Below are 12,500 nucleotides of genomic sequence, written 5' to 3' on the forward strand. Positions count from 1 at the left end.
GCTGCGCTCCAGTTGGTTTCAACCTTAAGCTTAAGAAAAATATAAAATAGATATAAGGGATTACGCATTGCTTTAAGTAAAAGGCCAATATACAATATACATATCGGAATTCATTGTACTTATTTTCGGAAAAGGGAAAGAAAGACCTGGAGTTAACCATCTATATGCAACGTCAAGTTAAACCGTCTGAACCTGAGGACAAACAGGTTTTTAAAAATAACACTTTGTTATTTGCCTATTTATTTTTGTGATATAATACGGATATAATTGTGATATTTAGGGACCATAATGGAAATTATCCCATAGGCTTTTTTGTGTCATCCTTTCGACCTGTAAATTTGTGCACTTGCCTTTGTAGGCTACATGTGTGTCAATAAAGAATTTCAATCAATCGATCATATAATAAAATTTAATTACTGTTACCGGTATGAGCAGTACCAATATGTAGTATCACAGCAAACATTTGTCATATGAGTGGCAGTGATGTTAGCAGTCTTAGTAGCAGTAGGACATAAATAGCTGTAGTATTAGCATTAGGGTAGTGGTGGTATTGTTTCATGTCATTAAAAACAAATGTCAAACATGTTTAAATAAGAATGGGGCAGATTACAGGCGAATACAATTAATAACTTAACATATTTACCGACATACATAAAATCTTAGAATCATTTTGCCTCAGAAGAGCAAACCTGTAATCTGATTGGGATTTGACAGGCCTTTCCCGGGCTAAATTCAATTACCTGTGTTTGTGTGTGTGTGTGTGTGTGTGTGTGTGCGCGCACGTGTGTGTGTGTGCGCGAGTGTGTGTGTGTGTGTGCGCGAGTGTGTGTGTGTGTGTGTGTGTGTGTGTGTGTGTGTGTGTGTGTGTGTGTGTGTGTGTGTGTGTGTGTGTGTGTGTGTGTGTGTGTGTGTGTGTGTGTGTGTGTGTGTGTGTTGTGTGTGTGTGTTTTTTGTGTGTGTGTGTGTGTGTGTGCACATGTGTGCGTTTGTCTTGGTCTTCCTTTATCTGCCTAAGGATGATTGCTTCCTTGGGAGAAGGTGCCACATTAGGTTACTGATAATTGGATTTGCAGCGGTGTGTTTTTTTGTTGCATTTACATAATTTCAGACGCAACGTGATGCCGCCATTGGCTGCTACTTATTGGCCCAACTGTTTAACTGTTGATCCCCCGGTGTGCTGGGGAAAATGTCGAGAGGCACTGTCAGACGATTATCATGATTATGGATCGCTGTTGTTGTTTGTGGATTATGGATTGGTACGCAGATCATTCAAGGATAAATCGAGGCATGATTGTAAGATTGGCTCTCAACCTTACCATCCGTCTTTCATTTGCTTCGACTCTGCCTTGCAAGTATTGGAAAGAAAAGCATTTCTAACAACTATTTGCCCCTGACATTACATAAACAGTATATGCGAATTGGAGTCGATTCACGTTGGCACTCACCGCTTCGTTTGCTTCGTAATATTTGACGGGAAATATCGGAATCTCAGCGCAGAGCTGTCTAGAACCTGTGCGCGGATCATGGACTGTTTAATGGAGAGGAGGAATCTTGTGCAACAAGTCGAATGTGCTGGCAAGCCCTGGTCTACCCTGCGAGGGAGAGGGCTCCCACTGGCAGAGCACTCGCTCACACACAAATCCAGAAATTCCCTGCTAAACCCATCGCACAAAAAAGCGACCGCTGGTGTCACGTTTGAAGGGAAAACAGCTTAACGAGTTAAGACATAAGCTTCTTCTTCTCCGTCGTTTTTATCCAGAGTGTGGTGTAGCCCACGCGTTCCGGGACGGGGGGGGGGGAGATAGTCTTGTTGTTCTGCCATGTTGAAAACGCAGAGAGTTTGTCAATCACAGAGAAGTTGTGTGTGTGTGTGGACCCTACTGACTCCCAGACAGATGCTGAGGGTTCCTCTGTCAGTCCGGTGGTAGGAACATAGAGAGAGAGTGGGTGGTGGTGGGAGACTGGGGACATTGAGAAGAGTTAAGCCAAGAGCGTTGGGGGGGAGAGGGAGAGGTTGGTGGAGGGGGAGTTTGAATCCTGTACATTCCACAACAAAACAAAGTTGTTGAGAAAAAAGTAGTCGAAATGCAATTAAATTCCGGCGAGAGAGAGACCTTTCGACTAACAATATTTGCACATTACTTTTGCAATATTGCACATTGTTCAACGGTGTAAATACCAACCAGACTTGTCCAAATCTTATTTGGACCCTTGTCGTTTTCTTTTCTCCATTATGAATATATTTTTTTAAGTATTTTATGTAGATTTATTATCCACCTTCTTTTGCAATACACAGATCTTAATTTGTTTTAGATAGAGAGAGAGAGAGAGAGAGAGAGAGAGAGAGAGAGAGAGAGAGAGAGAGAGAGAGAGAGAGAGAGAGAGAGAGAGAGAGAGAGAGAAAATGAGAAATAAAGAGGCATAGAGAGTGAGACAGAGATAGATTCAACATACGTCCACAGTGGCGTCTCGGGCCTGACCTAACTCACCGGATGACAGCACAAATGAATCCCATCGCGGTGGAAGAGGACAACGCTACAATCCATGACCCCTGGCTCCACCTCTGCCGCTGCCTGGCCCCGACCGCCTGCGTCAACTTCGTGGAGAGGTTCATCGGATTCAATGGACGGGGATCACCTGACACCATGGGCGTCCATCATACCTCGTTGTCAACCCTCCTCTGGAGTTCACCCGGAAACACACAAAACACACACATCCTGTAGCATACGTCGCCTCCGCTGGCCCTTGTTCACCCCTCGCTCGCCCACTCAAACACACTCTTACCTCCTCATCATCTTGGAGAGCGCGTGTGTGTGTCGCTCCCCGGCACGGTGATGTAGGTCACGTCGGGACCGAAGGAGGGCTTTGTTTTGTATTTTTAATCGGGACTAATTGTGTCCCCAATGAGTCCAGCTCTCCGTGGCTCCGCAGTCGTGCCGCTCCCGCCGCATACATAATGAGGGCGGAGGCGGCAGTGACGTAAACGTGGATCGCTGGCGGAATGGAAACGATATAAATATATATATATACACCACCTCGGAGGAGACAGGACGCGGTCCCACTGGGTAAATGAAAAACAAAATGAGTTTGGCGCTACAAATGTGGTGAGTCAGACACCAAAAGGAACATAACTGCTAGCGGAAGACTAAGGAGGGGGTGAAAAAAAGCCAGCCAGGCAGATTCTTTATGCAATCTTGTTGATCTGATAAAGTGCAGTCTCCCCAGTTCACCTGGGAGATTACACTGGAACCAAGAGGGGGAAAAGTGGACACAAAATGGCTTTTAAGAATTGGTTTTCATTGGCTATCTTTTTCTCCATACAATTGGATCCAATCCCTGGGTTTCTGCAATTTGGGGGATTGGAGAGCTTTAAGTACCCAGATGGTGAGTCCAACCAATCAGTATACAATCTCATTAGGCTGATTAACACAGAGAGGGCGGGGCCAATCAGTGAAATCGTCCCGGCGTGCTGATTGGCGGAAATCGAAACAATCAGACACTCGACAAGCCATTAAAAACTTTTGAATTCCGCCGGGCCCAATATACACCGAAAGTTGTTTGTAGTTTTGAAAATTTTCTCTCGGCGATACAAATTCAGCTACTAATTAAGTTCAATCCCAGCAGCAGTCTGTGTTGAAGTGACAAGAAGTGATTACTCAGTACTCGCATACACATCAAGGCCTGCATTTCTAACTAATGAATGAGCCAAAAAATATTATGACGGAGAAAACCTGGACAGTGCTTCCCCGTTTTCTGAATATAGGGCTATGCACAAAACGAAAAACGCGATAATCCCAGAAATTGCACTGTTCAGCCAACACCATTCTCGGGCCAACCTCCCCGTCTTCAATGTCACCTCTCTGCGTGCGACAAGCCTCCTCCTGGCTCTCCTCCACCGGTGGCGAGGGGATTCGAGTGTCCCCAACATCTCCACAGGGGTAAACTATATAATATGGATACTAATATCGGGCGCTGGCAGCGACCGGCATGCGAAAAGCAACGACCCAACCTTGGGCGGATATACGAGGCGAGTTACACATTGCGGCTGCGGAGAGATCCACGCCTCCTGAATACCAATGGATCACCGACACCAGCCCCTATTTATGAGGCCCTCATTTTCCAGAGAGAGCCCCCCCCAAACACACTTTCAGACATGCAAATAAGTCCCGAAAGCCCTGATGCAGCAGAACCAACAGCTAGTCATAAACGTGTCTGCTGATTCTGCTGCCGCCGCTTCCCTTTTTTCTGAATGAAAGGTCTGAATCCCCGCATCCTTATCGCTCCAAGGGATCAGTCCTCGATTCCGTCCGGAACCCAGGATTTTCCTGGAATTTGCCATTCCGGACTTTCAAACGTACGCCTGTCATGCTAATCTATGTCAAGTATCGAGGGATACTGGGTGCCCAGAGGATGATGTGCATCATTTGAATCCCATCCGTCTGCTGAATGGGTCGGCAGAGGAGAATAATTCATTGCTGTAGACAGACAGACGGCTCGTCTCAGGGCTGACAGGGACGTAATGACGGAGGTCTCCACCGGGTGCGTGGCGGTGATGACGATACCACTGTATCAATATTCATGGCGGGGGCGGGTGAATAATTGAAGGCGGTTTCCCTCCGGAAACGTAGGATGGTGCAAACAACGTGGGGTCTCCGATAAGATTTATAGCAACAGACAGCATGGAAAAGCTGTGTTGGTGGATCTTTTGTTCTGGTTTTGCTTTGAAGTCTGGAAGCCTGGCGCATTGTACACGTCAACCTTGAGTTTGACATAGAGAAGGAAGATACAAATCTCAATCCATAGCCTTAACCCGAAAAATCCCCCTTTTTGTCTTAATTCTTTTTCATGTTTATTTCTTGACTTTGTGCGTTTCATTGTTGTTTGCGTTGATCGTGTTGGACTTCAAAGCTACAATACCAAGTACAACTCTGTGGGCAATACACATTACAGAAGTGTATCTCAATCAAGAGGTACTGAATTGAGTGGTGGGCAGTGAGTGAAGTTTAATTGTAGAGCTCTTTATCAAAATGACAGTCTTGAGTCTTTAAGGCGGACCTGTGAAGGGCTTCAGAAAGGCCCAGACAACCCATAACCCAAAACCCTTCAAAACAGCTTGCCAACCTTCCCCTTAGAACCCTTGAGAAGAAACACATAAAAGAGAGATCCCTCCCTTTCTTGAAGTACAATCAATTAATCATGAACAATCATGTGTAATTATAAATAATTGACTCAGTTCCTGCTGGTGCGTTTATGCTTACAAAACGCCCTTCAATAAAACTACATCTCCCAGCTTCACCCAATAGATCTCATTCCAGCACATGAACAGAGTTAATTAATAAAAGCTCCGGCCCGACCCCCTCCACCTTCAACACTTCCATATATGGATTTACCCACAATAGAACTACATCTCCCAGCTATACCCAATAGATCTCATTCAGTCACATGACCAGAGTTCATTAATAACAACCCCAACCCCCCTTCATACTCAAAAATTCTCGTCCATAAGGAGTTACCCACAGTAAAACTACATCTCCCAGCTTCACCCAAGATAACTCATTGAGTTAGAAAACTTTATTTACATCCACAAATAACATTGCAGCCGGAGGATTTACCAGCGCCGTCAAAGTCATAACGTTCCCCCCAAATGGGAGGCCACAGCGCGGTGGTCACAGATGCCAGCGTGAAAACATACGCCATTTTATGCCTTGTTGTTTTATGTGTTTCAATAGAGAGGGGGACGGGGGGGAGAAGGTCACTCGGAGGTCAGGTCTAGTTTTATATTTTCTATATCTTTTTATGGAGAGGGAAGGAAGCAGGCGGGAATCGAACCCGCGTCAGTTGAAGGCAGATTGATGACGTGGTGAGGGCACTAGCGAGTTGGGTCACCGAGCCCCCCCCTGTCAGGTTTTATGACAGACAGAAATGTGCTCATGGCATGAGTGTACAGACGGATGGACATCTGTCTCACTGACGGACAGATGGATGGATGGATCAGGAGAGAGGGAGAGAGAGAGAGAGAGAGAGAGAGAGAGAGAGAGAGAGAGAGAGAGAGAGAGAGAGAGAGAGAGAGAGAGAGAGAGAGAGAGAGAGAGAGAGAGAGAGAGAGAGAGAGAGAGAGAGAGAGAGAGAGAGAGAGAAATATAGGGGGTTGGAAAGGGAATGAAACGATAGAGATAAAGTGATGGAGAGGGATAAAGAGAGAGAGAGAGAGAGAGAGAGAGAGAGAGAGAGAGAGAGAGAGAGAGAGAGGGGGTGTAGATAGCTGAAAAGAGAGGGAGGGGGTAGAGAGGGAATGGAATGAGGGATAAAGCATTGGAGAGGAATAGAGAGAGAGAGAGAGAGAGAGAGAGAGAGAGAGAGAGAGAGAGAGAGAGAGAGAGAGAGAGAGAGAGAGAGAGAGAGAGAGAGAGAGAGAGACAATGAGAGAGAAAGAGAACGAGAGAGAGAACGAGAGAGAGAGACAGAGAAAGAGAGAGAGACACAGAGCAAGAGAGAGAAAGAGGGAGAGGAAGAGAGAGAACGAGAGAGAGAGAGACAGAGAGAGAGAGAGAGAGACAGAGAGAGAGAGAGAGAGAGAGAGAGAGAGAGAGAGAGAGAGAGAGAGAGAGAGAGAGAGAGAGAGAGAGAGCCCAAGCATCAAGCTCAGGCTAATTTGGGTATAAAGCTTGAACTCCAACTGTCTTCAATCACTGTATGATGAAGCAGCAACACAGAAAAACAACCCCTAAAACTAAGGCTCAACTACTTAGTCAACCCCGCATGCTTTAGCTTAATAACCCCCTCATCTGACTCCAGGCTATCAAAGCCCCTAGCCTTCTGTTGCCGCGTGTGTTTGTGTTTTTATCTAAACGTTCGACAACAACGCCGCTAGTTACACGGTTCATTTAACACCGTACTGGGCTGCATAATGACTTGGCGCTTTGATTGGTTTTTGCTATATTATAACAACACGTCCCCTCTCTCTCTCTCTCTCTCTCTTAAAGAGAGGGCAGACCCTTAAAGAATACTTTGTTTCCCATTGTGTGCATCAGAATCACACTCGGGGGCTCTGGATTTGCATGATGGGTTCACGGGGGAATGCAGACTTACCGTTTTGTGTTGAAAGATTTCTCCATATAGGTCGGGCATACTGCATCCCTTTCGGATGGGTGTTGATGCGGGGGTTGGATTGTTTTTTCCGGAACGTGCGAGAGGGACAAACACATTTATGCGTTGGGTCTCCTTCACACACACTGGAACAAAGAAGGGTAGGCTATATATACCCTTCTGCAACGTCTAGGTTGCAACCACTATGAAATTGATAAACTTCTTGTGAACCTGTTGGTCACTGGACGCAATATTAAATATATATATATATACGTATCATAGACATATATATATATAATGTTATTGATAGGTATATTTTGTTATATTGTGTATCAAGAAAACTTGATTCCTCAATTTCATGACGATTTAGTACATTAAAAAAAAGTTTAATTAATTAAATTATTCATTTAATTATTGCCAAGACCTAATTATGATGTTGATTTGTTTGAAACCAAGTGTGATCGCAAATGTAATAAATTGGGTACTCTTGCTATAAAATAATGATTAAGTAATTACTGAATTTATTAATTAAATCAGTAAACAAGTATGTCATTGATGAGCAGGTAAGGGTTAGGTCTTACCCAAGGACATCTACAAGGTGAGTGCGGATGTTTGGGTTGGAACCAGGAACCTTTCTAAAGGGGGACTAACTAGCTTCATTTTTAAGGTAACACATAGAGAATATAAGCATTTGGATTACTTCAGGAGCAGTCCTCACGTTGTTGGTCTGTCACACCTTTTCCCTCGGTTTCTACTGGCTAAACACATGCGCACACACACACGGACACACACATGGAGGGGGCATGCACAAACACACACACACACACACAAACACACACACATGGAGGGGGCACGCACAAACACACACAGACACACTTAGAGGGGCAAACACAAACTAACACACACACACACACACACACACACACACACACACACACACACACACACACACACACACACACATATATATATACACATACATACATGGCGGGGCACGCACAAACAGACACACACACACGGAGGGGCATGCACAAACACACACACACACACACACCCACACACACACACACACACACACACACACACACACACACACACACACACACACACACACACACACACACACGCAGTGTGTGGAGTTGGCAGATTTTTGCTCAAGGATAAGCTTGAGGACATGGGGGATCTCACCCACCGTCCTTTGGCGGGGAGCCAGGCACCATAAACACCAAAGACCATTTCCACCCCCCCTGGTGGGCTTGTTGCTGGAGAGGCTGCAGTTACTGTGTGAGAGCTCAGCGGGCAGAACGGAGAACAGAGGCAGTCAACAACTCTGTAACTACAACAAAGCTGCTCTCTTTTCCTGCAACCATGGAGAAAATGGCTCAGATTCAATGCATTAAGGAGTTCAAAAGTCGCTCCTTGTTCCCACTGAAAGAGGCAGCACAACAAGGCCTGACTGGTTAGGCTATTGATAAACACACTTAGAGGGTCAAGAATGAGTGTGGAAAACTGAAGTTGTGAATGGCACCATGGAGGGGCAAATATTTTGCTGCGTCGACATTTCCCTGGAGCTAAATTAAAATAGGTTAGGATCAAGAATAGTTTTTTTTCCTTTTGGGACTTGTTTCAAAATGTCTCCTTGCTCTGTTGTGTCTTTCATTAACCGATATTAAAGGGAGGTGACCTGTGAGGCATCCTGATTAAAATGATGCCCCCGAGTTTATTATAAAACCAGAAATTGGTTACCTTGTTTTTTGGAAACAGCGGTTTGTCTGATTGTAATTATATATCAGACACACGCACTCACAGATATACTGTACACACACACACACACACACACACACACACACACACACACACACACACACACACACACACACACACACACACACACACACACACACACACACACACACACACACACGCACGCACACACACAAACAGGTACATATTGTTTCGGGGCAGCCCCTGGAATGTTGCCGTGGCGATTGACAGAGATTGACAGTGTCAAGTACACAGCTGCTGCTGCGGGCTCTAATGAGATCTCTTTCTCTTTCCCGCCGTCTCTCAAACTCAGCTGACACCTGAGCACCTCAGAGCCCCTTGATCATTCCAAACACACCCAGGCATGTGCATTTCTTATGCTGTAGTTGCATTGTGTGTCAGCACGTGAGTTAGCAAACGCAATCGCACACGAAACGGCAGAAAAATAAATAAAGGCAATATCAGTTTCGTTCAAAAATAAGATTGCATTTTTTTGTTTTTCTTTGTTCAGGTACTTTTTTATTCTGAAATGAAAAAGAAGAAAAAGCGGTCAAATACACGTTGGTTATCGCCCGGTGTACTGCATCACCGCCCTGACATCTATTGTCGTTCATGTTCAAGTATTAGAAAATAGATTCTCCCACAGGCTGCCCACAGCAGTGCCTGAGAGAAATCACAACACATCACACACTGACAGAGAATGAACTTCCACTTGGGAATGCGCAACAGCCGCTTCCTCCCCTCACCGTTTAGATACCCGCGGAAGCAGCAAACACTGCCGCTAAACGGAGAAAGCAGATGTTTTTTTTGTGTTTCTTCTTCTTCTTTTTTTTCTTTTACTTCTTCTCGCTTTCCTCCGTGTATAATAGAAAGAACTCCGGATCCATAAGAAAATAGGTCTGCTTCTGAAAACAACATTTATTACAACTGACGGCCACTGTTGGGTCCCTTCAAGGCGTTTCGACTTTGCGGTAATGGGAAAACGCTACGTGGCACATTTGTGTCACATGCTAGGATCTGATTGCTGTAAAACCATTACCCTTTGAACACTTGGTGATCCTCTTATGTAACACCGTCGATGAAAAGGCCAACTGATACACATTGCATTGTTCAGCCCAACATACGACCATTGTGATGAAAGGGCATTCACTGAACGGTTCATTCATATTGAACCGTTCTTTTTGCTCAATCGAAATGTGCAGAATCAACTTTCTTAATTCTTCTATTGCTGGCCCTGTATGTAACCCAATCTAATATCGCATGGTGCGAAACGGCTAGTGGGGAAATTTAATTTAAAGTATGACAGTCCTTCACCTGACTTGATTGAAGTAATTTCCCTTTAAGTTGTTCACTTAATGCGATAGGGCATTTCCCCCCCCCTCATTCTGCCTAATACACCAGTCTGTAAGCCTAGAGGAATCTGTCAACACCCCAGTGACCCAACATAAAGAATTATACAGAGGAGAATTGCTTTGGCCGCTGTTCAGAAGCGGGGAAGGCAATCAGTGCGTGGACAATGGCCCTGGATAGCTTGCCAATACGAATTACTCTGCTTCGTCCAGTCTTTCACAAAGTATACGCAGTCGCCCACCATAGAAAAACACAAAAGCAGCTCCTGAAATGTTTCCGGCCTCCCACCAGCAGCTGGTGGTTCAGCAGGCTCTGTTAACACTTCAGGTGCTTCTTGCTGGTCATGTCGTTCCAGATGCGGTGCATCTCCTCAGGGGAGATCTGGTGGACGGTGACGATGCGGCGGTAGCGGCACAAGCTGTACGCCATCTTCCAGTGGTTGAAACCGCTGTTCTGGAAGGGGTGGATGCCCAGCTTGCGCAGGCACACGCCTACGTACACGTCCTCCAGGTGCAACAGCCGCGTGTGCTGCGAGGTGTTGTACACCAGCTCCGCCACGTCGGCCGAGAACACGTAGCCCGTGCCCGAGCAGAACGGCGGGTACTTGCTGTCCGGGTACAGGTCCCGGGGCATGTACCACTTGCTGCGCATGTCCCGGATGGGCCCGCCGTTGATAACGTAGCCCGTGAAGTACCTCCGCCTGGGCTTAGTGGCGGGCTTCAGCAGGTTGAAGATGAGGTTCTCCATGTTGACGAAGATGTCGCTGTCCGTCTTCAGCACGTACTGGGCCTTGGCGCAGAAGGTGGCCACCCAGCGCATGCCCATCATGGTCTTGAGCGTCAGGTTGTGGTACGAGTCCACAAAGTCCTCCACCACGATGTCGTGGAAGATCTGGCTCTCCTGCTCCACCATCTGGTTGAGCACGGCGTCGGCGTTGCGGCCCAGCAGGAAGAGCGTCACGATGCGCATGTCGGCGAAGGCGCTCTCGTCGCCCCACGTCTCACGGATGGCCTGGCGCGCGTCAAACTCCTTGTGCGTGGTGCTGATCAGGATGACCAGGAAGGGAACCTCGGCCTCGCACTTGCGGTCCTCGTTGATGAGATAGTCAAAGTCGTGCGGGTTGAGGGAGCGCGTGCGCATGTTGCCCAGCGTGCCGTTCTTCCCCTGCTTTCCCGACTGCCGCAGGGGGAGGCTGAGCCCTCCCATGTAGGACGAGGAGGGCCGCGTGATGCTCAGGTACCACAGGGCGCTGGCCCAGCACACCACTGTGAGCAGGTAGAGGCAGGACACCTTCGACGGCATTGCACACGCGGTGGTGGGGGGGGGGCGGGGTCACTTGGCGGAGGCGTTACCACGGGCGACAGCGCAGGGAATGCAGGTGCCAGGCCGCCATGGGGTCGTCCTACGTGGCGCAGCTGGAGGCTGCCTCCGCGAGGGAGTCTCACATCAATGGCGGACGGGGCGCGCGCAGGGGGCCTCGGGGTCCGACTGGAGAGCGGCGTTAGCAGCGGCGGTGGCACCGGGACTTCCTATCGAACCCATGGCGCCGTGGTGCGATTCGTTCCGTGGAGGGGAGGGCCCATGGCGATCTCAGAATGCATCTGGAATCCGCTAGAAAGAAAGAGAGGAAAGAAGGAAGAAAGAAGGCAAGGATGCGGTCAATTGAAATGCTAATTCGAGTGAGTCAAGGCCTTCTACTGTAGAGGAGGCTTTTCTGAAGCTTTGCATATATCAACCCGGGGGCTTGTTGTCCAGGTCGTTCGCATTGTCCCGCTGAATACACAGCGAGCGTTTGGCTGGTTTCTATGAAGTGGGTCTCGGCGAGGGCCTTATCTCTGTCTCGGCTGATGCTGAACACCACCCGGGGCTAGGATCTATTGATATGGACCCTCACCTCATCCACACACCACCACCCCCATGCTGCCGGCTCTGAACCTCGGCTTTATCTCCGCTCTCTTATCCTGTATGGCCCGCAACCCCACCACCACCACCAGCCTACCCCACCCCACCCGAGCTCAGCTTCCAGTACAGACCTGCCAAACCCCTCTCCTTTCCTGGCAAGGATGGGGTATCAGAGAGATAGAGAGGGAGAGAGAGAGGGAGAGATAGAGAAAGAGAGAAAGAAATGGGAGGGAGGGACAGTGTAAAATCGAGAGAGGGATGGGAGGGATGGGAGGGATGGGAGAGATGGGAGAGAGGTGATTGGGGAGGTGAGATCGAGAGAACGCAGAGCTTTTTCCCTCTCTCCGCCGGATATGCACCCTGTTGGTTCTCGGCCCTGTCATTTAGGAACATGCAAA

The 12,500-nt window shown here is 47.5% G+C and overlaps 1 protein-coding gene across 1 annotated transcript in view; it reads right to left on the reverse strand.

Moving 5' to 3' along the window:
- Nucleotides 1-9,347: 9,347 nt before the first annotated feature.
- Nucleotides 9,348-12,500, reverse strand: part of LOC115542514 (beta-1,3-galactosyltransferase 1) — a 129,457-nt gene continuing 126,304 nt past the window's right edge. The window contains exon 3 of the mRNA XM_030354791.1: nucleotides 9,348-11,811. Coding sequence (XP_030210651.1) covers nucleotides 10,516-11,502 — 987 coding nt within the window. The 5' untranslated portion in view covers nucleotides 11,503-11,811 and the 3' untranslated portion in view covers nucleotides 9,348-10,515. The remainder of the gene's footprint in view (nucleotides 11,812-12,500) is intronic.

The sequence above is a fragment of the Gadus morhua genome, chromosome 4 (genome assembly GCF_902167405.1).
Source record: "Gadus morhua chromosome 4, gadMor3.0, whole genome shotgun sequence".
NCBI classification, from domain to species: domain Eukaryota; kingdom Metazoa; phylum Chordata; class Actinopteri; order Gadiformes; family Gadidae; genus Gadus; species Gadus morhua.